General features: G+C 41.7%; 1 protein-coding gene across 8 annotated transcripts; it reads left to right on the top strand.

Annotated features, from left to right (window-relative positions):
- Positions 1-14: 14 nt before the first annotated feature.
- Positions 15-25,652, top strand: rnf122 (ring finger protein 122). 8 transcript variants are annotated; one of them, XM_054731584.2, is made up of 9 exons: positions 18-464; positions 4,137-4,216; positions 5,845-6,161; positions 8,606-8,664; positions 13,509-13,665; positions 21,429-21,474; positions 21,550-21,591; positions 21,683-21,765; positions 24,179-25,652. In XM_054731584.2, the coding sequence occupies exons 5-9, from the start codon at positions 13,556-13,558 to the stop codon at positions 24,291-24,293; spliced, it is 396 nt and encodes a 131-aa protein (XP_054587559.1). In that variant the 5' UTR covers positions 18-464; positions 4,137-4,216; positions 5,845-6,161; positions 8,606-8,664; positions 13,509-13,555; the 3' UTR covers positions 24,294-25,652. The 8 variants fall into 8 exon arrangements, with proteins under 8 accessions (XP_054587558.1, XP_054587559.1, XP_054587561.1 ...); XM_054731586.2 differs by lacking the exon at positions 5,845-6,161; XM_015972919.3 differs by lacking the exon at positions 8,606-8,664.
- The last annotated feature ends 251 nt before the right edge of the window (positions 25,653-25,903 follow it).

Here is a 25,903-nt window from a genome sequence, read left to right as displayed (position 1 = left end):
GCGCGTCAGGGGTGTCTGTCGGGGCGGGGCGAGTGAATCGAGGAGCCCATGCTCTACATTTCCTCTCACACAGAAGCAGCAGCTGCTCCTGGGTCATTGTCATGCAGTCTATTAATAAAAGCACAGCAGTGAGGGTGAGGTGAGGAGGCCTACGCATCATCACTTCTGCTTTTTGACTCAACCAGCGCGTGCGAGCGACTTGGCACATCAAAGCTGCTGCTGCTGCTGCTAAAGGAAGAAAAGAAACGCCCTTCGTCCACCTTTTTCTTTCCCAGTTCGTTCTACAACCACCTCTTTCGCAGGTGCTATTGTCTCGGCCACCTTTCACCCAGCTGGCGCACTCGCTCCTCCGCTGGCGCATCTTGGGCGCACGGGCGTCTGCAGCTTGTTGGTAAACACGAATCGGAACCCAGCGGCAAGGACTCTCCGTGACGCATTGATGCACCCGTTCCAGTGGTGTAACGGTGAGCAGGCAGCGTTTACAGCCGTGTCTCTTTTTGTGGGTTTGAGCCTTTGTGAGATAATCTGGTGTCATTGACAGAAAAACACTCGTGTTAATCATGGTTTGTAGGTAGGATGTTGACTTAACTGAAGTTGGGTGGAATAATGTGAAAATATTAGTGTGGTTAAATCAGAGGAAACTGTTTTTTTTGTTTTGTTTTTGTTGTTGTTGATAATTAAGTTGAGCAGAAATAGAAGAAATAGATCCTTAAAGCAGATTAATCGTGCACTTCTTCTCAGTTCTGCTTCTTTGTGTAACAATTTAATATTCTGCATCTCACGTAAATAAAGTGGAACCTTGCACAGACTGTGCACGTGAACAGCACCATAATCAGTCAAGAACACAATTGCCCCTTTTCAGTTTGCTATGAACAAAGTAATAAAAGATTGTTGTTGCATATTAACGCCAATAAAATCTTTTTTGAATTCATTTTTAAACTTTTTATCTGATTTTTTAATTCCACTTTGCATTGATCTGCAGACTCTAATGAATGCACTCCTTTATTTTTGTCTCAAGTTGAGATGCACACAAGGCCCGGCATTGTGCTCTCCGTGTAGCGTTTCGCCTCTCTGGGTGATCTAGTTGATGCTACGACCTATCACTTTCACCACTTGGCCTTGACCTCTTATCTTTGGAAGTCTGAGACACTTAAGTCTGGTTTGAAGCTTTTCTTTGTCTTTCCTCGGCTCCTTCGTCGTTATTTGTTGGTGTGACAGGGAGACCCCGGGTCCAGATGATGGATTTGAGGTCTTTTTTCCTCCATCTTTGCCTGTTTGAATGGAGGGGACCTCGTCTGTGGATTGTTGGTGCTGCTGAGACAAAAAAACAATTAGTGCCTTTGTGCAGCTCAGCTTTGCTATTCATAGTACAGGCGCACACACACACACACACACACACACACACACACACACACACACACACACACACACACACACACACACACAGACACACACACACACACACACACACACACACAGTGACACTGCTGGAAAAATGAAGCCGTATCAGGCAGCCACAGCTCAGCCTTGTGTTAGTGTTGGATCTTCATTTTTGTGCATGGGTTGGAGAATTCGGGTCGGGACCTACTTTCTTCCTAGTTGCAGCCTTGCAGCCGAGTGTTTCCCTCTCATGTGAAGTCCTGAATATTTGATGGGAAGTTCTGCCAAGCAGAGGCAGAGGCAGAGGCAGCTCTGTGTGAAATCTGAAAAAATAGGACAACCCCTCCATCAGGCGCCGGGTTTCGCAGCTCCGTCGAATCGCACAGGGCCTTCCCAGATCTTTGCATGACTGTTTTTAACGAATGGCAACACAAAATCCACACGGACACAGATTTTCTTTGTCCTCTAAATGGGAACTTGCACGCCTCGGTCTTAGCTCCGCATCTGCTCGCTGTTGGCACCATGGCAACGGAGCTCCTCATAAGAGAGCTAACATATAGGTCAGTGGTCATGCAAGGCCCCACCTGAAGTAAAATATCACACAGAGCTGTTGGATTTCCGCTCGTGCAAAAGGTGGAGGACGAAAAACGTCAGCGTCTACCCTAGCAGTTGGCCGAGACCTGACGAAGATGCACAAGCACTGGTGTGACCTACATTTGGGTTGAGTTTCTGCTGTGATATGAATTATAGACGCCACTTTTCACTTTGTGCGTCCCTTTGTCTTGGGATGGTTGTAGTGAGGCAACAAGAATGGAGAAAATGAGGTCAGCTTGTCTTGTTTGTTTGCAAGTTCACATCCTCACATGTCTCCAGCAACAATTGTGGACGCTGAGGTCATTTCCTCAGTGGCATACTGGGAAACCGAGCAATCTAAAGCTGCATACATTTAATCATTTAACAAATGCTTTATACTTTCTTTTTTCCTACTTAAAGGTGCTGTATTTGTTCTTGGAAAAAGCCGTTCAAGAAGCCACATTTTGGAGAAAAAAAAAGCATTGATTCAAAGGTCCGACCACTTTCTTCAGGCTCTACTTTAGAGTCACATAATCTGAAGGTTCTAGAAAATGGTACAACACCTGCTTGTGGCACAGACACGCACAAGCAGGAACCCCAGGAGATCAGCAGTTTCTGAAACACTCAGACCAGCCCGTCTGGCGCCAACAACCATTCCACTTTCAAAGTCACTTAGATCACCTTTCTTCCCCGTTCTGAAGCTCGTTTTGAACTGCAGCGTATCGTCTTGACCGTGTCAACATTCCTAAATGCATCGAGTTGCTACCATGTGATTGGCTGATTAGTCATTTGCGTTAAACAGTTGGGCCGGCGTACCCAATAAAGTGGCCAGTGAGTGTATATGTCAGGTTGTGGCCGAATGTTTAGGACCCAAATATGCAGATTACCCAGGATGACTCGAGGCAGAAGTTGGTAAAAGTAAAAAATCCTTTATTTTAGGAAGAACAAAAAATAAATCCAGAAAATGGCAGCGGGCCAAAAGTCCTGGAGAACAGGACATCAAAATGCTCTCTCAGAGCACCAAAACCTGAAGACCAAAAGCTCACGAAGAGCACGAAGACCTGGAGACAAAAGCTCAACCAGAGCACGAACAAACGCTGACAAACATACAATGGACCGACGCAACACAGAGACAAGACAGGGCTCATATAGACTGGGAAGAAGAGAGGGAGATGAATTGCAGGTGTGTGGGGAGACGGACCAGGTGAACACAAGTACTAAATCAGGGAGGAGGAAGAAAACACTGGTGGGAAAAAACACACTAAATAAAGAAAGGCTGTAACAACAGTAAATGACCTAAGAGAAAAACAAAAGACCAGAAGGCAATAACCATAACTAATATTCTAAGGGGAAGCTGACACTAAAGAAAAACACTACAGACAGAAACTACAGGGGCGTGGCTAAGAGGGGGGCCAAGAGAGCACAGGACCTGGGAGGGGGATGCCTGAGGAGGGAAACCTAGAGGGCAAATGGGGAACAGCAGGAGACACATGAGGGCGCTAGAAGACACAAAATGAGCACCTAGAGACGAATGGAAGACAGAAGGAGACACATGAGATGAGACGCAGACACAGACCATGACAGTATAGTGTGTAGTGGTGCAATAGATTAATCAACTCATGAATCGGATCGGATCGCAATTTTCAGTCGAGGATTATTTTTTGCATCAGCAGAAAGAATAAAAAAAGAAAAGACGAATAGCTTTGCTCTGTCTTTATTCTGTAGAACATTTTTGGCTCATTTTGCTACTTGCTATGAAAATAAGAGTTACAGAGAGGTCCGATTGCTGATTAAATGGTAAGACGGCTCGCTCACTCCCTGCGTGTCCTGCTTTCACTCATTTCCTCACCTTCCTGAAGCATTTATTTTTCTTTTCTCCTCACTTACAGATTTGTCTCACCAATAATTCCGGTGTCACCAGGCATTTCTGCACGCGTCACCTCCCTCCCTGCTTTACAGCGATCGCTGGAATGAGTTAGCGGCGCTGCACTGTCATACTTGAGGCCCCTTTGTGTGTGTGTGTGTGTGTGTGTGTGTGTGTTCATTTTTGCAGTTTGTATCATCATTGTATTTTACAGGAAAGCCTAAATGCTCCCATACATGAACTTTAACGATGCAGGTGGGTTTTCAAGCTCCTCCTCCGCTATGACCACTGCTGTGCGTTTCTCATTTGGATTGAACAGGTAGCGCCTTGGCCCCCCTTTGTGACCGATCCGAGGACCATGCGTGTGCCGAACCCCGTGTCGATCACGAATCAGTGATGGTACGTTGCGCCCCTAACAGCGTGTGGTGTATTTAGGGTGAAAAACCCGGCAACTTTTTATTCTTTGATTCAAAATCACAGAAGCTTAGTTAGCACTACCAACAATTGGGGAAACCCCACCTCTAACCAAACTGTTTGGAGAAATGGAGTTTGCATCCAAAATGAACAAATCAGCTAACCAAACCAGCTGCTGTCAGAAAAAAACATAACATTTCCAACATTATCATTCAAATTTGATTTGGAAAAACCTCTGTCAGTTTTAAATGACTATCATTTAAAGGTAAGAATGTGATTTTTTTTATATGCATAAATGTGAAAAACAGCAGCAAAAGTAACATAAATTTAAATGTTTCTAAAATGTCTTTTTTCATATGAAACCTACTCCAAAGCTATTTCTCCTAACTGAGGCCATTCAGAAAGTAATCTACCTTAAGGTTGACTAATGATTCTTTACTTTTACACAAAACACAGCTCAGAATCACTAAAATGTGTCTTGAAATATCTGCAGCTTATAGTTTACTAATGAAATGTGCTAATTCAACATTTTTGGCACATTTGTGCAAAATGACAATAAAACAAGTGAAAACAACTGAATATTCTACCATTTTATTAGATTTGCTTCTTAATGAACATAAAGTATGGAATAATCATAATTTAATTTAATTTAACTATAAGTTAGAATTTTATTTAGCAATATTAGGTCAAGCACAAGTGTCACCTGGGGCGTTTAAAAATAAACAACAAATGCAGAACCACCCAAGAAAGTGGCCTTAAGGCTATTTCTAAACAGATGAACTGAAACAGGTATTCTGAAAGGGTGTGTTCAATGTTCTAATTCTTTAAATGTATAATAAACCCTTCATTCACCCTCTCTTTGAGACAAATTAGACAAACGCTGTCCTTGCATGCTCGTGTTTAGAGAAAGCTTCACTCACGCTAATCCGCCCTTCTCCCCACCATATGGCACTCCGTCTTCTACACTCTGACCTTTCCTGTTGATTTCTGAATTTAATCTGAATCATCTTTATTCCATCATAAACTTTCACATATATCTCAACTGTTCTTAGAAAACCATAATATATATATATATATATATATATATATATTATTTCACAGTCTTCTCATGATCGTTTAAAGAGCAAGTCACCCCCTTTGAGAATATTACTCCACCTCCCACTTCCTGTTTGAAAAATGCAACAAATGCTGTTGCCTAGCATACCGAGAGGGCGGAGCTGCTAACAAATACACACACACAGGCTCTCAATGACATTGTGACATCATATGGTACCAGTTCTAGGGTACCTCTTAGCCAATAGCGATGGCAGATTTAAAATCAATTGCAGTGCAGAGTTTACCTGACTGACAGTTTTAGGCAGAAAATTTACATTTTTAACTAAAATGCACTAAAATGTAAACATATTGACTAAACGTGTCTGCAGCACGATTAGACACGCATTTATATAGTTTATCGGGGAAAAAAAGTTGATTTAGGGGTGACTTGCTCTTTAAGGTAAAAACAGCTGAACGAGACTCACAGAAGAGGTCACAGCATCACGCTGTAGGGATAAATGTGCGTTTTTCCTCCTTTCTTGAAGAAGTAACGATTTTGTTTCTGTGTCCTCCTTCAGCTCCTCTCAGTCTCCTTTAAGAGCTGATTAAAGACCCGACTCATGTTTGATGTCTCTGCTGACCAACGCCTCTCGTTGAGCGAAGCATCTTGAACGTGCAGCCATTGAAGAGCTTCCATTAATGGAGATGCTCTCCTCATTCAGGGCGGATGAATCAAGAGGAGGAAACTATTGATCATCTCATTCGGCCACTCTCACTCCGGGTGTTGGATGGAAATGTCAGGGTGTTCCGCTGAAAGGATCGACTACAAATGCCAGGAAAACAAAAAGTGATGAGGGACTGATAAAAACAAGAAACGTCTCCATTCATCACTCCGGTTAGCCGTACTAATTATCTCCAAACTAGGAAACAAATTAACATCCTTTCTTTAACCCGTCTCTCTTGCCAACCTAAACGGTCCGATGTGCCACTTAAACCTTTCCACCAGTCCACATTAAAGAGCAAGTCACCCCCCCAAAAAACTTTTTTTTGCTGATAAACTAAATAAACGAGTGTCTAATCGTGCTGCAGACACATGTAGTGAATAATTTGGCACTTCAGTGCATCTTAGTTAAAATTTAAATATTCTGCCTAAAACTGGCAGTGTTGTGCCATTGTCAGATAAAAACTCTGCACTGTATTTTAATTTAAATCTGCCACCGCTATTGGCTAAGAGGTATGCTATGATGTAAACTAGTACATTATGATGTCACAATAATGTCGTGAGCCTGTGTGTGTGTGTATTTGTTAGCAGCTCTGCCTTCTCGGTCTGCCAGGCAACAGCATTTGTAGCATTTTTCAAACATGAATTGGCAGTGGAGTTAGACTCTGTTAGGGGTTGACTTGCTCTTTAATGGTGGAACTACATGGCAGGCCTTTAGATGGAAGCACTGGGTTTACATTTAGTGATAACGATGAGGTGGAGGAAGTGGCATCAAAAAATAAAAAGGTGTGGGTCTGTAAAATTCTCAGTTTGGAGAATTTTGTAGCTGCACCGACATGAGAATCTCTTCCAGATCTATTTCAGACCGAGCGAGGAGCAGTTTCACAGTCTTGGAGAGAGTCATGGAAATTAAAACCAAATTCAGGCTGCAGAGTCTCACAAGTGATTGGCGCACACAATCTGCAGTTTGATTCTTTTAGACTGTACGTGCGAGGGAGTCGCTCGGGAGATGCATCAAACTAATGATGCATGAACAGCTCAGGGGAAACCATACCATAGAACTATTACAACTTAAAGAGCAAGTCACCCCCAAATCACTTTTTTTTTTTTGCTGATAAACTATATAAACGAGCGTCTAATCGTGCTGCAGACACGTGTATTGAATAATTTTGCAGTTCAGTGCATCTTGGTTAAAATTCAAATATTCTGCCTAAAACTGTCAGTGTTGCACCGTCGTCAGGGAAAAATTCTGCGCTGTGTTTGAATTTAAATCTGCCACCGCTATTGGCTAAGAGGTGTGCTATGATGTCATCTGGTACATTACGATGTCACAATGCCATTGTGAGCCTGTGTGTGTGTATTTGTTAGCGGCTCCGCCCTCTTGGTCTGCCAGGCAACAGAATTTGTTGCATTTTTCAGCCATGAAGTGGGAGTGGAGTAAGTTTCTTGTAGGGGGGTGACTTGCTCTTTTAGAAACAAAGTCATGATATTTCCCCTTTTAAATAAAATTTCTTCTGTCCAGATGTGAATTTAGGAGCATTGTTGCATGAGGAACAGAACAGGAATGTTATTTTGGTCAAGCTTTGCTGTAATTTCTGCACACACTGCATTTATTTTGAAGAACATTTTAAAATAAGTCAATTGAAGCTCAGAGCAGTGATGTAAAACATGATCATTATCGATACATACACACGTGAAAAGGTTAGTTAAGAGACTTTTGCCAAGTTTTTATTTTCTGAAGCAGGTTTTCCATTTTTGATGCAGTTAATTGAGCTGATAGAGTGAGAATGTGCAGGTTGATACTGCGAACGTACCGTATTTTCCGGACTATGAGCCGCTACTTTTTCCTACGCTTTGAACCATGCGGCTTATAATGAGGTGCGGCTTTATGGGCTCGACACACGGGAGGCGACAAACGACCGCGATCAGCGAAATTTGTCGCTGTCGCTTTTATTACCTGACACACGGGAGGCGATCCGCGGCAGCGACCAGCGGCAAAGCTGTCTACGCGTTCTGTTCCATGGCGAAATCGAACCTTCCGTTGTTTTGTTTGGCTGTGTCAGGTTGGAGGGAATTAAGGTTATTTAAGCGGTTCAGAGTTAATAAAGCGGTAGATATGATGTTTCACAAGGTGCTGCTAGAGTTATGTGAAATCTTGCTTCTGATTTTACAACATAAAACATAATAATAATCAACTTCTCCTCCATGTTTGCTCGGAGATGTACGGAGCATCCTGTCCGCTCATTGGTCAGTGAATGAAACCTCCGTTGATTGGTCCTCGTCCCAGCGACAGCGATGAAAAGTTGAAAATGTTTCAACTTTCTGGGATCGCGTCGCTGGGTCGGCCGTGCACGACACGTGCACGAGTGCAAAATTTCACACGCACGTTTTTCGCATTTCGCTTTGTAGGATGGAGACCCGCGATTATCGCTTAGTCGCGCATGTCTCAGTGAAAATGAATGGAGGAGAGGCGATGTCGCCTCCCGTGTGTCGAGCCCATTAGTCAACCAGAAAGGATGGATGCTGGAAAGTCTAATGAAGGAATGGTTAAAGGAGGGCTACGGAAAGCGCCCAGGAGGATTTTTTTCACACTAAAACGACGCTGCTCATTTTCCCAGCTTCACCCGGGGATGATGACAGCAACACGGACAGCGACACTGACATCGCCACAGAAAAGGTATGTGACGAAGCTCTTCTGAGGCTGTTCAGCTCCGACACTGAAGAAGATGTCTTCAGTGGTTTCAGTGTGCAGGAGGACGATGAATAAACTAATCAATAACTTTTCTGTTTTTGTTTCATACTGATCAGTTCAGTTACTTCGTCTTGTCTTCGTCTTCGTCTTCCTCCGCTTATCCGGGTCCGGGTCGCGGGGGCAGCATCCCAATTAGGGAGCTCCAGGCCGTCCTCTCCCCGGCCTTGTCCACCAGCTCCTCCGGCAGGACCCCAAGGCGTTCCCGGACCAGATTGGAGATGTAACCTCTCCAACGTGTCCTGGGTCGACCCGGGGGCCTTCTGCCGGCAGGACATGCCCGAAACACCTCCCCGGGGAGGCGTCCAGGAGGCATCCTGACCAGATGCCCAAACCACCTCAACTGGCTCCTTTCGATCCGGAGGAGCAGCGGTTCTACTCCGAGTCCCTCCCGAATGTCCGAGCTCCTCACCCTATCTCTAAGGCTGAGCCCGGCCACCCTACGGAGGAAACTCATTTCGGCCGCTTGTATCCGCGATCTCGTTCTTTCGGTCATTACCCAAAGCTCATGACCATAGGTGAGGATTGGGATGTAGATCGACCGGTAAATCGAGAGCTCAGTTCAGTTACGTTCAGTTAAACTACGTTTTCAATTCAGTAGATACCTGCGGCTTTTAGCCCGGTGCGGCTTATATTAAGGTGCGCTCTAGTCTGGAAATTACGGTACTCTAATGTAAATTTAGTACACTGACACAAACACACACAAATATAGCTCTCCAACATTTTTTTACACATAACCCAATATTCTATTTTAGAGAGTGGAATCTCAGATGCAAAACCAAATAAAACAGCATGATAACGCTACATCATCACCTCCTTATTTTGATTTTCTAACTATAAAAGCATTATGAAGTGGTCTCATCTCCTCTTCAGCTTAGGAAAATAAGTTTTAAAACCACTCCTTATCACACTCTTAGTATCTTATATAATACCTTATTATAATATATATATATATATTTGTGCCTAACTGCTCTCCGTAGAGGTTTCCTGACTATATGGGGGAGGGGTTTGGCATAAACAGAGCTCCAGTTGGCAGCCAGCCAGCCACCGTGAAGCGGCTCGCTAAAACACGAACAAACATCCTCAAATAATAAAAGCCACAAAGCCAAATGCAAAGTTTAGAGCAGAGCATTGACCCAGAGGTTCCCTGATCGAGCAGACGCGTGAGAATACGTGTAACGACCGCTGAGCAAGCTAGTGGCTAATGCTAGCAGCTAGCTGCTATAATCAAGTATGGTGTGCTTCTTCAAAGATTCATAATCGTTTATGTTCGCATCTTAATGCATCAATTATTAGATCATTTTCCTCAGCTCTACTGAGCACTCCAGCTAAACAAAACAACACACTGCTTTAAAATTGCTCTGATTGGTTAATCGCTGTGTCTGTTGTGCAGACAGAAGCAGACTAGCAAATAGCGTGACTCGGCTGAGAAAAAAATGTGTGCCTGTAGACGTGTCCAGAGAAAATGACACAGGTGATAGAACACAAATACACAGTTCTACAATCTCTGAGCTTTGGTAGATCGTCACACGACACTATCGCAGGCCACAAATGTGCGCTTTATTTCAATACAAAAACTGTTATTTTTTAAATACTCCTCCATAAGGCTTAAAATAGACATATTAGTATAAATCTGAACATTAAAATGTTTATCTACATTAAAAATATCTGAAAGAGATAAAATTCTACCATTCGAGAAATGCTAGAGACCGCACAACATCTCTCAGATCGCCACAAATGGCCCCCGGGCCGCATTTTGGACATGCCCAATTTAAAGGATGGCGTGTGATTGACTCTCAGCCATTAACTCACTTTAGCTATCCAAGGAGTAACTAAGTATTCTGCGTAAATACTATGCACTGCTAGGGATGGGTACCGAATTCGGTGCTTTTTAAGGTACCGACCGAATTCCACAGTACCGACCTAGCACCGATTCACGTCATTTGGAACAGTGCCTCGTTTCGGTACCCGTCCTTCATAACGACAACTTGCCTAGACAGCTGCGCATGCGCAAGAGCGTTATGTCGTCGCTCGTTGCAAGCGTGTTGTAAACAGAGCAGCATGGTAGAAAGAACGCACGCTAAAGCTTGGGTCCACTTCACTAAATGTGATGGGTAACTGGGTGATGATGAAACCAGCGACAACGATCTAAGTGAGACATCCTCATCTTAATCTGCTCCGGTAGGTAAATGAAATGTTTAAGATAACGTTAGCTTGATTTGTTAGCTTCCGTTTTGCTGATGGTGCGTTCGCTTTCACCTCGGAACTCCGAATTTCCGACTAGAAGAACATGAACGCACTCTAAAGTTTGGCTTCACTTTACTAAATGCGACGGGTGATTGGGTGAAGATGAAACCAGCGACAACGATCTAAGTGTGAGGTATCATCGTTTTAATCTGCTCCAGCAGCTAAATAAACTGTTTAAGATAACGTTAGCTTGATATGTTAGCTTCCTATGCCACCATTGTTATCATCTAATGGTGCGTTCGCTTTCTCCTTGGAAATTCTATCTTCCCAGTAGGAAAAATCAAATGAAAAAGGACGGCAAAAGGAATGAAGATACACAGTAAATTTAGTTCACAGTAAAGATGTTTGCTTCAGTTTAATTATCAGCTTATAAAACTACAAGGACAATGTTAAAATACAAACAGTTGAATGTTATTTATTGTGATATTTATCAAATATGGTTATATATTGAGAAAAATATATATTTAATTATAAAAGAGAATTAAAAATATTAAACACTCAAAATTATCGAAAATTGGTACCGTTAAGTACCGGTATCGATTCGTAGGTACCGGGAATTAGTACCGAATCGATTCAAATGTCAAAGGTACCCATCCCTATGCACTGCTGCAGGAAAGTAGTGTTTGATCAGCTGGCTTCTTTGTGTAAACAAACATGTCTTCATGTCTCATGTGTCCTTCGTATATCTGTCCATCCATATGTTCGGAGTTGTCTTTCATTTCTTGCACGGATAAAAACAGATGAACCGAACACTCACATCCATAAAGGAGACCAGTTGGGTGATATTTTTCTTTCAGGTGAATTTTTGTGATTCTCTAATAATCTCAAAACATGAAATCGGACCAATTCAGTTTGCTATAAAAAAGAGAACAAGCGGGAAGGAGGGATTATAAAAGTCTACTGCAGTGGACAGAAATGACCTCTCACACCAGCTGCTTTGGTGCCATTAAAGACCACGAGTCTGCAGATCTCCACCCAGTAACAGCAGAGCGCTCTCTGGTGTGTGTGTGTGTGTGTGTGTGTGTGTGTGTGCACTTGTCTTTATGGGTTTGTGTGGACCAACCCCTGATGGGAGACCAACATTGTGTGGACATTCACCATTGTGTGGACATTTACCCGGTCCACACAACCAAAATCCTAGAGGAAGCTTCCTTTGTCCCACCTAGAGTTAAACATAATTTTTGCACCATTCTGGCTATAGTGGAAGTCAGGGTCCACACAAACAACTCAGAAAACGTAGTCCACACAAACCCATAAAAACACGTGTGTGTGTGTGTATGTGTGTGTGTGTGTGTGTGTGTGTGCGTGCGTGTGTGTGTGTGTGTGTGTGTGTGTGTGTGTGTGTGTGTGTGTGTGTGTGTGCGTGTGTGTGTGTGTGCTCTGTCTTCTCCATCCCCAGTGAGTCGTGGAGGATGGCTGCTTACACTCAGCCCGGATTCTCTGGAGGTTTCTTCCTGTTAAAAGGGAGTTTTCCTCTCCACTGTCGCTTTATGCTTGCTTAGTATGAGGATTGCTGTAAAGTCACTGACACTAGTCAGTGACTTGATGCAATTTGCTGGGTTCCTTATATAGGAAACATTATTTCTGATTGGCTTAATGAACTGTCCTGAATTGGAATGTTTACTATGTGAAGTGCCTTGAGACGACTCTTGTCGTGATTTGGCGCTATATAAATAAACTTGAATTGAAACTTGAATTATTACCTTGTCTCCCGGGTGAAGCCGTCTGTATAGAGCCTGTGTGTTTTGATAGAAATGGAAAAAAAAACTGCCAGTCTGCAGTGGTTTTCCCATTCGACACACAGAAATAAGTGTTATTAACTGATGGTGATCAGTGTTGCTTCAGCTCCCGTTTATCAACTCACTGACCCCGATCTGACAGATGAAACTTAAAAAAATGAGAAAATGGTGCAAAAGTCCATTCATTCAGTAATTCAGCTTAGACTGAGAGACCATGTAAAGGCTCAGGAACCCTTTGCAGGTGTTTTGGATTCATTGGCTGGTTTTCGAGTGACACGAGTTTATCTCATGTATTAGTTTCATCTTTTAGGTTGAATTACTGAAATAAATGAACTTTTGCTCCATATTCCAGTTTTTTGAGATTCATCTGTGTCTTGTTATATTTTCTGAATGACTTATTTCTCTTCAAATGTCTTTTGTTGTCCGTGACCTCAAATAGTGTTTTTCTCTTTGGGACTCTGGTAGTTTGCCTAAAGTTGAAGCTGATGCAGCCGGCTGTTTCTCCTTCCCTGATGTTATTGATCCATGAACCTCTCACGCTAATGGCGTTCTGTTGCTAAATACATGAGTGTGTTGTGAGTGGAGTATGCAAGGAACTGCGGTGAGACCTAACCCTAACCCCAAAACACCTGATTCAGGTTAACCTCTCTGGTCCTCTTCAACCAATCAGAGCTCAGAATTGTCTGCAGGCAGCAGCTCTACAGCGATGAGGATGTTTTTCAAGTTTAAATCGCTTTATATTTTAGGTAAATATCCCTTAAAATATCTAGTGTGTCTTTTGTTCAGGGTGCTTCTGTGGTCTGGGACTGGTTTACTCCAACAAGTCGTGCGCCATGCCACCCATCACCTTCCAGGATCTGCCTCTCAACATCTACATGGTCATCTTTGGGACCGGCATCTTCGTCTTCATCTTGAGCCTCATCTTTTGCTGCTATTTCATCAGGTGGGTGGAAACTCAAATAGAAATGTGGGTCTTTTGTTGTTATTGAAATTTTGAAAAGACCAATTTTGTAGATTGTATACTGCAATGCATTGTTTGTGAACAAATCCATCGTGAGGTTCTCTTGAAAGAAATAAATTGTAGATTTTCTTTGAAAACACGAAAAATGGCCCAAAAATCAGATTTACAGCAGAACTATCGCGCCCCAACTATCGAGTTTCTGCAGGTCTTTTAACCAGCAGAGTGTTGATATAGTTTTTCTGTGGAAAGTGTAACGTGATGGAGGCGCTATTCCACCGAAGGTTATTTACCCTCTCTCCACAGATGCCTCTGACACAGAACTAGTCTGCATGAGATATGGCCTCAAGGTCTCATGCATTTGCTCTAAACTGCTTCTTTCCAGCTCAAGAGAAGAATGAAGAATGGACTCTCTCCTTTTAATAAATCAAAGAACTCTATTTTAATAAAGCTAATCTAACAAAGTGTTAGTCAATAATAAGATGTGACCAATCTGTGAAATCAAAATATTAATTACTTTATTATAATCCTCTAGAATATAATGAGTAATATGACTTTAAATGTTCCACTAGGACTGATCTCACGTAGCGTTAAGACATGACACATTGTTTTACTGATCCAATCAGAATCTGCCAGATCTGACGGAGGCGTGGTTTTGGTGGTGCTTGGTAAACCTGTCATCTTTTCATTCGACCATAAACCAAAACATCCGAAGTTTAAAACTATGCCCACGTCATCTTTAACGCCAGTTCAAAGCGTTCTAGAGAAGTTGTCGGAGTGGCCAATCCGTAACTTTCCTCTTCAGCCGAAAGAACCAACGACAAGCTGGATAAAATCTGTTGCTGTTCCACCTGCTGCAACGGTTCCTTTCAGAATAAAGAACCATCACGACCCCGTTTTGGGTCTCGCTAGATGCCGATAAACTGTCGTGACCCGGAAGTATCTCAAAGACTGGTCTGGTCGGCAACCGCTGCTTTTCCTACCGGCTTCGGTTCCAGAGAGGGTCAAGCTGGACCTCGACATTCCTGATCTAACGGGGACTTCCACAAGGGTACGTAGACCGACAGAATGGCGTCGAATGTGTTTATGAATCTCCTAACCAAAGCTTAGCGCGACGACATCACCTTCACTTCCCACCAGAACTAATCGTTTCTTCGGATTTGCTGGTTCATTCCACACTACACCATTCTCCATCTCATTCACCTTAGTTACACCATACATTTAGTGTTAAAGTCAGTCTAGTTTAATTTGTTTAGTAATAAATCTTTAAACTTTTAAAACTTGACTCTCTCTTCTATTGTCTCTGAGTGAATATGACGCTGTTATCTAATCCCTGCAATAAAAAGTTCCAATCTTCTGGTTAAACAGTACCCACAGATCCATAAGGTTGATTTCATATTTACTATGGAAGCTTATGTCTTATGGCTCATTAAATAACATGTAAATTAAACCATTACTAAAGATATTTATATTATATGTTTTGCATATTTTTATTACCATGCAGGAAATTCTCATTTTGACATGTTTTGATCACAACGCAGAAACTAATAGAAACATTTGACTAAGCAAAAAAAAAAAAATTATCTGGAAATCAGCAGTCATTCCTCTTGACTCACACTGAGAAACGGTGTGTGTGTGTGTGTGTGTGTGTGTGTGTGTGTGTGTGTGTGTGTGTGTGTGTGTGTGTGTGTGTGTGTGTGTGTGTGACAGAAATGCATTAAGTAAAAATAAAAACACAAAGCCAAGAGGAACACACTGACCTCCTCTGCTGTTGACCAAGCTCCCTGATGAGCTGTGTGTGTTAGAAGGACGGGATGTGAGGCAACAGGAAGCCGCCTGTCACGGTGTGTGAGGACAGCAGTGAGCTCAGAATAACCCCACGCAGTGGGAGCACACAAAACCCTTACACATACAAAAGCTCACCAGGAAACAGCAACACCTGCAGAAGGAGGAGGGTTCTGTGTTTGATCCGGAGCTGGCTCTGGGAGACTCTGTATTTAGTAAACTGTTAAACGTTTTGTGTTGCTGTGTGATATTTTAGTCTGGGATTTTGAAATCCTTTTCAGAAGTAGGCAGAAAGTGTCAGAGTTTTGGAAATATCTGTCAGCTGGAACACAAGGACCAGTTTTCTGTCCAAAAATAATTGATCATCTTGTTTCCTGTATTATAGCATGGGTAGATTATTTATTTTAAGCTCATATTTAACCAGTAAATGGAAAAATTGTTAACATTTTAACTCAAAGTTAGATTTAAAGCTATGTTCACGTATTGTTGCGAAGTTCAGTATGTTAAGTATGGGGAGAAACAAACCTCCAAAGATCTGAGTGTGTGTAACAAGATTTGTGCGCATGTAGTTTATTATTTAGGTATAGGTACACACACACACACACACACACACACACACACAGATCTTTTAATTACGTACGCACAGATCTTGTTACACTAACAATTCTAGTTACACATGCACAGATCTTTTGAGCCTTGTTTCTCTCCATACATAAGCGTCGCAACCCAAACTTTTCCTGTTTATTTGTCCAAAAAGATGCTGCTCCATGCTGGTTCCCATCACAAATTTTAGCCAGAAATCTCTATTTACTGTGCTATGTTAACATTTTACGTTTTCTTTCCAATGACCTTTCATGCTGGTAAGTAGAAAAGCTGAGATGTATTTAGATTTTAATGCAAAAGTCAGTAAACAGAAAATAATCTTCTTTCTTTCCAAGTGGCTTTAACATCAATTTTAAAATGTTTAATTGAAAGTAATTAGGGACATTGTTCATTTAAAAAGAAAATCAGATTAAGAGAGATTTTTAAATAGATGATATAAAAACTCATTAACAGGTTCAACTCCGTGTCAGATCCTGTTAGCAATAGACTTCAAGTGACTGTAAACTTGAGCTTCGACCACGATCTTTGTCACAACCAGTTCACATCCCTTTCGTTTATCTGGCGCTTGCCGATGAATCACAACCTCTTGAGTCACTTCCTGTGGCTCTATTATCAAGCTGAACATAATATTGGACAGACATGAGATTGTGAAGCCATTTATAGAGCAGGTGATTCTGATTCAGAATCAATAAGAACGCTGTCGTCTGGAATTAGTTTGCAATTCTCAGATTTCAATTTTGCTTTTACAAAGAAAAGAAATGATATTTAGAGAAATGTTTCTGAAAAAAAGCTGAAGCCTCGAGGAGTTTATCCAAACCCAGTCATTGTGTGCCTAACTATGAGGACTTCTCTGCCTTTAGCTGTAATAATTAACCCTCTTCAGTCTGAAAACCTGTTGAGACCAGGCCAATTTAAGATGGAATAATTGAGACCTCTCTGAGAGAAGTGTGCAGAGTTAAAAGGGACTATAAGGAAGTGTGACAGCCAAAACATGTATAGAAATGATAAATGTCTTCTTCATACATTCTCCTGCAATGCCCTGGTCCTGTAGAATGAGTCCTGGCATTTTTACTGTGATTGCCTGTTTTTCTGTAAAATCACAGAAAAAGAGAGATGCTCGGGTCGAGCAGGCTGCTTCATGCGCGTTCACGCTCAGGCATCGCCCGTAGCATTTGCTATCCGTAGCTTTAGCAGCAGAGAGAGAGGCAGTGCCACTTTGTCGCTGTTCCTAACGCCTAGTGACAAAGCTAGCTACATTTCTGAGGACCCTTAGCTACTTCCTGTAGAACTTTCTTCTAGATATTTCCTGCAAATCAGCAACAAAATAGCCATTTTCACCTCGAACCGTTCTTTGGTTTGACGTTGTTTCAGCTGTCATCAAGGATATAAAAGTTACAGATACATTCAACATCATTGGTGCTTTAGCTCACCTAGTAAGATGCCTGACTGTCATGCAGAAGACTTGGGTTTGATTCTGGATGTGGACATGGTTTATTTAGAGTTTTTTACATTAATGGTATATTTTTTTACAGTAAGAAGCCCAAATTTTTATTTGAGACTCGCCGAACGGCATTGAATTCACAGATAAAAAAGATGTGGGTTCAACTTTCATTTTGGAACAATTTTTCAAGCAAGGGAAGGGAATGATCTGAGCATGCAGGAGGACTGACCCATCATAAACCTTTGTCGGCTGTGCTGAAGAGAAAGATACAGAACCAAATTATTTAATTAATTAGCTGCACGTTCTCCTGTCCTCTGTCCTCCGGGCCACACACACACACACACACACACACACACACACACACACACACACACACACACACACACACACACACACACACACACACACACACACACACACACACACACACACACACACACACACAGGACTGTCTCAGCTGTTATTTTTGTTTAGGAGTGTGCACGTACAGCGTGCACACCTCATGTACGAGCTTACTTTTGAAGCTGCAGTTTCGCGTTAGGCCTGAGTGGCGATCGCGAGCACAAAAACTTCAAACTTCCTTACAGTCCCTTTAAGGACGAGAAAAGAGTTGAGGCTTGAGGACTGAGAGGAGGATTAGTCAGAGGAGAACAAAGAACCAGAGAGTTTGATTTATTATTAGTTTTAATTAGCATTTAAATGAAATATTTTTCTTATTTGGTTTATTATCAATTTTTTTATCAAATAATCTAACAAATCCCGAGCTTTAATAAAATGTCAGTGGTTTAATCCAGTGAAGAGATCTGTCTGACTAATCAAGAATAATTAAGGAGAAAAGCATTTATTAGGTTTTTATTTATTTATTTAAAGATGAAACATTTAAAAATAAGAGAGTGAGCAAATCTAAAATCCTATGGTTGGTTCGATCCATCAAATGTTTTAAATGCTTAGGTCAAGATTTAAAAGTTGTGAATATAAAACTAAGTGCAAAATTAAATGTATAAAATAGGATTTTATAAATCTCTTTTTCTGTGTCATCAGTCAAGTAGGTTTCTAGTAAATTCTTATATTTCCTTTTTGTTCTTTAGAGTCGAGCTAGGTGGGCTGTCTACCTTGGACCTGACCCTTAACAGTGGCGGCTGGTGAATTTTTCTTTTGGTGGGGCACATTTGAACAGTTGTGCTGAAAAGAACGTGCCTGCTGTGCATGCCCTGTTGTGGGAAGCTGCATATGAGTAACGAGGCAGCTTTTTAATAAATTTGTACTATTAGCATGTTTCTTATCCATTTGCTCCTTTACAATATGATGGTTTATGGGCAGACAAACAAAATAAATGACGATTTATTTGGAAAATAAAAAACGATTCTTTAAAATGGCTAAAAATTATAAATGAGGAAGTGTGTTTTAACAAACTTGTAAAGGAAAATAAATTAAAGTGAAAACTTCTAAACCGTAATGACATTATAACTTTTCCATCCTTGGGAAACTCGACAGATGTAAAGCGTGTATTCTCATATTGTTCACATGGAACGCTGTAAGCACCCGTCTGTGTCAACAACAAACCAGCTTACCAAAGCAATTATCAACTGTTACTTCCTCACTTCGGCTTCTCTGACTTTTTCTGATGCATTTTTTTAATTATTCTGCTTTTCGAATCACATCTCAGATGCTGTGTTTAGTTTCGGGCCCAAACTGCAAATTTTGACTGATATTTGCGTCTAAGTTTAGTTTTGTAAAAACAAAAAGCCCAAAATAACCTTGTGGACAGAAGCGGTGGGCCAAGAGATAAAAATCTGCTCTCCATTGTTGGTTTTTGGAGGGTGGAGTGGAGATTCAAAGAGCCTAAATACTCATTAGCTCTGTGTGTGTGTGTGTGTGTGTGTGTGTGTGTGTGTGTGTGTGTGTGTGTGTGTGTGTGTGTGTGTGTGTGTGTGTGTGTGTGTGTGTGTGTGTGTGTGTGTGTTTTGCAAGTACACTTGCTACACTTCTGAAGTGTGTGTTCAACCCGTGACTTTTTGAGAAGACAATTATAATTTATGACTTTTAATTCTCATTCTATCAATCCAAAGTTAAATGTGAGTAATCAATCCAATGATTTGGCACAAAACTGGTTTAAAAACACAAATAGTATGTTAAAATTTTATTTAATGCTAAAATTCTGCTAATTTAATATAGCCCTAATTTATTTTGTGTGTTAAAATTTAACCAAATTTTTCCATTAAAGGGACATTATGGAAGTCTGACAGCCAAAACATGTATAGCAATAATAAATGTCTTCTTCATACATTCTCCTGCAATGCCCTGGTCCTGTAGAATGAGCCCTGGCATTTTTACTGTGATTGCCTGTTTTTCTGTAAAATCACAGAAAAAGAGAGATGCTCGGGTCGAGCAGGCTGCTTCATGCGCGTTCACGCTCAGGCATCGCCCGTAGCATTTGCTATCCGTAGCTTTCGCAGCAGAGAGAGAGGCAGTGCCACTTTGTCGCTGTTCCTAACGCCTAGTGACAAAGCTAGCTACATTTCTGAGGACCCTTAGCTACTTTCTGTAGAACTTTCTTCTAGATATTTCCTGCAAATTAGTAACAAAATAGCCATTTTCGCTTTGAACCGTTCTTTGAACGTTGTTTCAGCTGTCATCAAGGATATAAAAGTTACAGATACTCTAAATGTTACTAGAGTGTAGCTCACCTAAGCCCCCTTCAGACAGGCCATGAAAAACGGAAATGTTCCGGACTCTGTCCGTAAGACCTTTCTGTCTGAATACAAACATCCGGATAACGTGTTCTGGAATTTATCCGGACGAAGCCCCTAGTAACAGGTCCGGACTTGTTACGGACAGGCTGGCTGCTTCAGACTGGTGAGGTAGAGTTCCGGACAAGAGGGAGGGGGAGGAGGAGGGGACCGGGGGACGCTGTGCGCACCTATATAGCCCGCTGCTGTAGCATGCGGCGAACCACGGCAGCTCGCCTCGTACGGTACCGTCTAGACGCGCGATGGAGCGCTTCACACCGCTTCAGTGATTCCTTTAACCATTGAGCTTCATCATCCAGGTCTCTTATGCTTCTTCGTGTGCGCAGAATTATGCTTAAGCTCCTCGTGATTTTTATCTTGAGAGGCGCTATAGAAATGATATTTTCTTCTTCTTCTTAACTTAAGTCCGATTCCCACCCCACCCCACCCCCCGCAGCCGTCAGACATCTGGAACTTTTCCCTGCTGTGTGAACGCAGCCGAAAGGACAAGTTCCGGTACAAAAGTGGTGTGTCTGAAAGCACAGTTCCGGTTAAAAACCGGATTGAATTGTCCGCAAATGTTCCAGAATGTCTGTCTGAAAAGGGCTCTAGTAAGATGTCTGACTCCCATGCAGAACACCTGGGTTTGATTCTGGATGTGAACATAGTTTATTTAGAGTTTCTTTTTTACATTAATGGTATATTTTTTTACAGTAAGATGCCCAAATTTTTATTTGAGACTCGCCGAACGGCATTGAATTCACAGATAAAAAAGATGTGGGTTCAACTTTCATATTGGAACAATTTTTCAAGCAAGGGAAGGGAATGATCTGAGCATGCAGGAGGACTGACCCATCATAAACCTTTGTCGGCTGTGCTGAAGAGAAAGGTACAGAACCAAATTATTTAATTAATTAGCTGTGTGTTCTCCTGTCCTCTGTCCTCCGGGCCACACACACACACACACACGGGACTGTCTCAGCTGTTATTTTCGTTAAGGAGTGTGCACGTACAGCATGCGCGCCTCGTGCACGAGCCTACTATTGAAGCTGCCTTTACGCTTTTGGCCTGAGGGGATAATCGCGAGCATAAAAATTCAAAAGTCCGTAAAGTCCCTTTAAAGAGAATGTCCTCAATCAGTTTTCTACGAAATGTGAATTATTTAATATTTGATTCCTTCTTGCTTACAGCAAACTACGGCACCAAGCACAGAGTGAGCGGTTTGGATACAGAGAGGTAGGACTGAATCATATTTAGCACCATAATATTGTACCTTTGAACAAATATTCAAACGTGTTTCTAATCCTTCAGGTGGTTTTAAAAGGCGATCCTAAAAAATCAAGTCTTCATGGGGTAAGTTTGTGTTTGCAACTGATTCGGACGAGCAGCGGGAGCGTTAAACTGACCAGTGATCGATTCATACTGTCTGATTTCACTCACGCAGCAGACCTGCGCCGTGTGTCTGGAGGACTTCAAAGTGAAAGACGAGCTCGGAGTGTTGCCATGCCAACATGCCTTCCACAGGAAGTGAGTGGAGCACAAACGGGACTTTCTTCATGCTTGTTTGCACCTCGCACCTGCTGAGGCTTGCCCAAGTGAAAACTGTCAAGCTTGGTCTGAAGTTCAGAGATCAAAAGGGTCCTCATCACTCATTCGTGTCATCGTGCTGCGATTTCCAGTTCACGATTAGAAGGGAGGGTCTGGTAATCGGTTTATCACCGCCGACATGACTGGTCCTGAGATCCTGCAGGGGAAATACATCTGCATACTGAAGATTTAGGATTCTAAAAATGGACTCCCAAAGACAGAATATGGTTTTCATGTATTATTTATTTTTTTGTGAAACAGTTTCTTAAAGGTGGTCTAATTCATCCAGATTACACAACATAGATATGAGTCGTACGCATATTACCTGCAGTAGAAAGCAAACAAAACCATCTCACTTTGGGGAATCAGGGGGAAATCCTCTTAAAGGAGTCAAGATACAAACTAGCCAGTCTGGTGTCTGTTCCAGAACTCATCAGAGTTTTACATCTAGCTAAAAGTATTGACTCGTTGTGGTTTACATTAGTGGGTCAGGGTTTATGTCTCGTATATTTAGTAGCTTTTCTTTCCTATAACTATGTAGCAACCAGCACAGACTCAGGAAATATGTTTTGGGAGTAATGCGGTACAAAAGTAATTAATTACTGTAATGCATTGCTTTTTGCTGTAATGTGGTAATGAAAGGCATTACAGGGAAAGAAAATGGTAATATTTACTCGGTACAATTGTCAGTAACGCGGTAATTACAATGCATTTTTAAACCCAGAATCAAGATGTGGGGTTCCTAAAAGTTCAAATCGCAGGAAGCCTGAAAAACGATCCAGTATCCACATATATGACGTAATTTATGGACTCAGCTTTGCGGGCATTCTATGAGCAGAGAGGACGCAGCGGTGATGGCTCAAACACTCCAGCTGCGTCCTGCGCGCGGCCGCTGTTATATTCACAAAATCGCTCCACCAAAACAAAGTCATTCGTTTGCAATCGTTTATATCAGCCCATATTCTCTGGTACTTCATGTACTTTTCAGCTGAGTTCATAATCTGTGCCCCGGTGATTTCAACTAATAGCTGCTGGAGCGCAGCACATATTAAAATATATATATTTTTGCGTTCTGTAGATCCCTTTGGCTGATTAGTTAGAAAGCAGGAAATCTAGGAAACAGTTTTTCTGGAAGACGGAGAAAAGATGCAGCATGCAGGAAGGTTAGAGAGAGAAAGGGTCGGAAATTATTCAAATGAAATCAAGAAAACAAAACAAAGTGCTTGAAAAGAAAAAAAGTAGCTAGATTTATCCCCAATACACATTTTTACCAGTGAAAAGCAATAATATATAAGCATTTAATATTTATACATGTGGTAGAATCAGATCACACCAGAAGCCAGTCCCACATCCAGGGCCGTATAAAGGCATTTGGGGACCAAGGCAAATATAGGCTTGGAGCCCCCACCACCTCACTCCCTGCTCAGTTAATATAAGATGTCAGCGTGCTGAGAGTACAGATTGTTGTTGCTTTTATTTAATAAACAATCATTTTAAAGCACTGTTATTATATCTGACTGTTTTTAACAGCAATCCTAGCTCAGACACCACATCACCTTCCACATATATGTCATGAGCTCACTGAGCGTCACATGACCAGATTCATACTGAAGTTGTTTTGGTGAAAGTAACTTAAAGTAATGCAAAAGTAGTGTAATGCCTTACATTTTAAAATCAGTAATATTGTAATGTAATGAATTACTTTAAAATGAGGGTAACAAGTAATAAATAATGCATTACAGTTTTGAAGTAACTTGCCCAACACTTAACACATGTATAAAACGTTTCCTGTAAAAGTACCACTTACTTATTTTATGAACTGCTATGCATTCTGGGAAAGTGGAAGACGAGCTTGTATGAAATTCAAATTCAAATTAGAAAGAAAGAAAAAGAACGAAAACGATCTCACGGCGTCTCTCAAGATAAAAATCCTGAGGCGCTTCACATAAACAAAATTAAAAACAATTAAAGTATAAAGAATATTTCAAAAGTGATTAAAAAATAGGTTTAAAATGAGAAAATAAATACATAAAATAAAAATTGTGATAAAAAACATGATGTAAGGGAAGGGAGAGAGAAAATTAATATGAAAGAGGGAAATCAGTGGATCGCGGAATAAGTAGAAAGAGCAGAATTTTACATAATCTAATTAAAACCAAGTGAGATGGACAAGATTTATAACAGTTTAGTGCTTTTTTTGTTAAAATAACTTCCAGTTTCCCAGAATGCAAAGTGCAGAGTAATGCATCAGCTTCACAGCACCACCCTTTTCCCCTGCTGTATGTGTGTCGCCATCAGCAGGAGCTCATTTATGTCCAATTAGTTCAGTTTGTGTCTGTTTCTTCTCTTTTAGGTGTTTGGTGAAGTGGCTGGAGGTGCGCTGCGTCTGCCCCATGTGCAATAAACCCATAGCCGGCCCCCCCGAGCAGCATCACAGCATAGGGACTCTACTGGATGAGCTGGTATAACCTCTGACCCCTAAACCAGCCGCCTGGGTGGGGCTCCGTCGTTCCACCACTCCAGCTGGTTCAAGTTGGTGACCAACATGAGGAGGGACAATGTTTTGCTGTCAAAATTCAGCAAAGCACCGACACGGGGTAACCTAGTTACCACCTGGAGGAAGCCTCTGAAGGTTCTGTTGCCTGGCAACAACGTCTGATGGCAACACGACACCTTACAGTGTCTGAGAGATTATCTTCAGCCACCCACACTTCACTCCACCGCTCTTCTTTCTGTGCACACGTTCCTTAACATCCTCCACCGCGGCTGCCAGGAGGTTAACTCTGAAGCGGAGGAGGCGGTTTCTCCACGGCGACGTGGACAAAATGAGCGCTGACAGTTGGAAGCGCTTAGCGGGAAGCTCTGTTTGAGTCTTACATGTTACGGTGGGCGCAGGCGTGAAATTATATCTGTAACAGCTCCTGGGAAACATAAAAATAACACCAGCAGACAACAAGCTTGTGAGTTATCTCAGATGTTCCGGGGGAAAGCCTCGCTCTGTCTTTGTCAGTGGTATCGAGTAGTTTTTAAGGGTTTGTTTGATAAAAGTGGAAAGAGAAATAAACGTGTTTATGTAAAAATGCTCTACAGGGCTGATAAAACTGTTCCTAACACCTAAATGAATCCCTAGCGGTAAAAAATAAAATGTGGGACTTCACATTTCATCACTTGTATCTAAATGCTTCATTTTTCATGTGTAGCAAATTTTCTCATCAAGTTAAACCAACTAATTATTTTAAAATGTTTACAATTAAATCCAACTTGAACCCCCAACAGTAATTTTACAATATTTCTAAACTAATGTAAATGTTCCAGCTGTTTTTACTTCCCACTGTCATGTTTATTTTTACTGCCCAGATCTGTTTTTGTGTCGGTATTGATGGAAATAATTAAAACATCTCGTAACGTCACAGTTTTAAAACACGTTTATACATTTTTCCAGATTATTGCACTTTGAATTTTCCAAAAGAAAACGTTTTTGTCTGGTTTTGTTTGCAGCACCGCATGTTCTTTGTTTTTAAATCCGCAGAGTTACAAAGCCGTGAGTAACCATAAAACTGAAAAAGAAAGAAAAGGAAATGCAGGATTGAGTTGCAGCGGACGATTCTGTTGGGTTTATTCTCCTGAAAGCAAAACACTGCCTCAGTTGAGCACAAAACTCACAAAGCACACCTGAACACAACCGGCACCCTAATCTAAATGTTCACCATCAATAAATTCTGCTGCATTCTCTGCAAATGAGCAAAAGAAAATAAGTCTTCTCTTACTGTGCACATTCCACTTTTTGTAAGCCAACAGATGTAAATAAAGTCTTTGTTTGCTCTGCTTCTCCCGTTTCTTGTGAATTTGGCGCCACCTTCAGGCGAAAAGATGCAATAAACTTTAAAACTACAAACGCCGCTAAAAGCTATTTTAGTCTTTTTTGTATTTTTTAAAATCTTACTGGTAATCCAGAAACCTAACTGTTGTTTCAAACTATTAGGGACAGCAGGAGGTGGCAGGTTCGAGAATGCTGCTGTTGTGTCCTTGAGCAAGACGGTCGGTGGGACCGGTGTTCAGCAGGCCTTGCCCCTGTCAG

The sequence above is a fragment of the Nothobranchius furzeri genome, chromosome 17 (genome assembly GCF_043380555.1).
Source record: "Nothobranchius furzeri strain GRZ-AD chromosome 17, NfurGRZ-RIMD1, whole genome shotgun sequence".
NCBI classification, from domain to species: Eukaryota; Metazoa; Chordata; class Actinopteri; order Cyprinodontiformes; family Nothobranchiidae; genus Nothobranchius; species Nothobranchius furzeri.
Note: the sequence above shows the minus strand (reverse complement) of the source record. Positions and strands in the feature narration are given on the sequence as shown.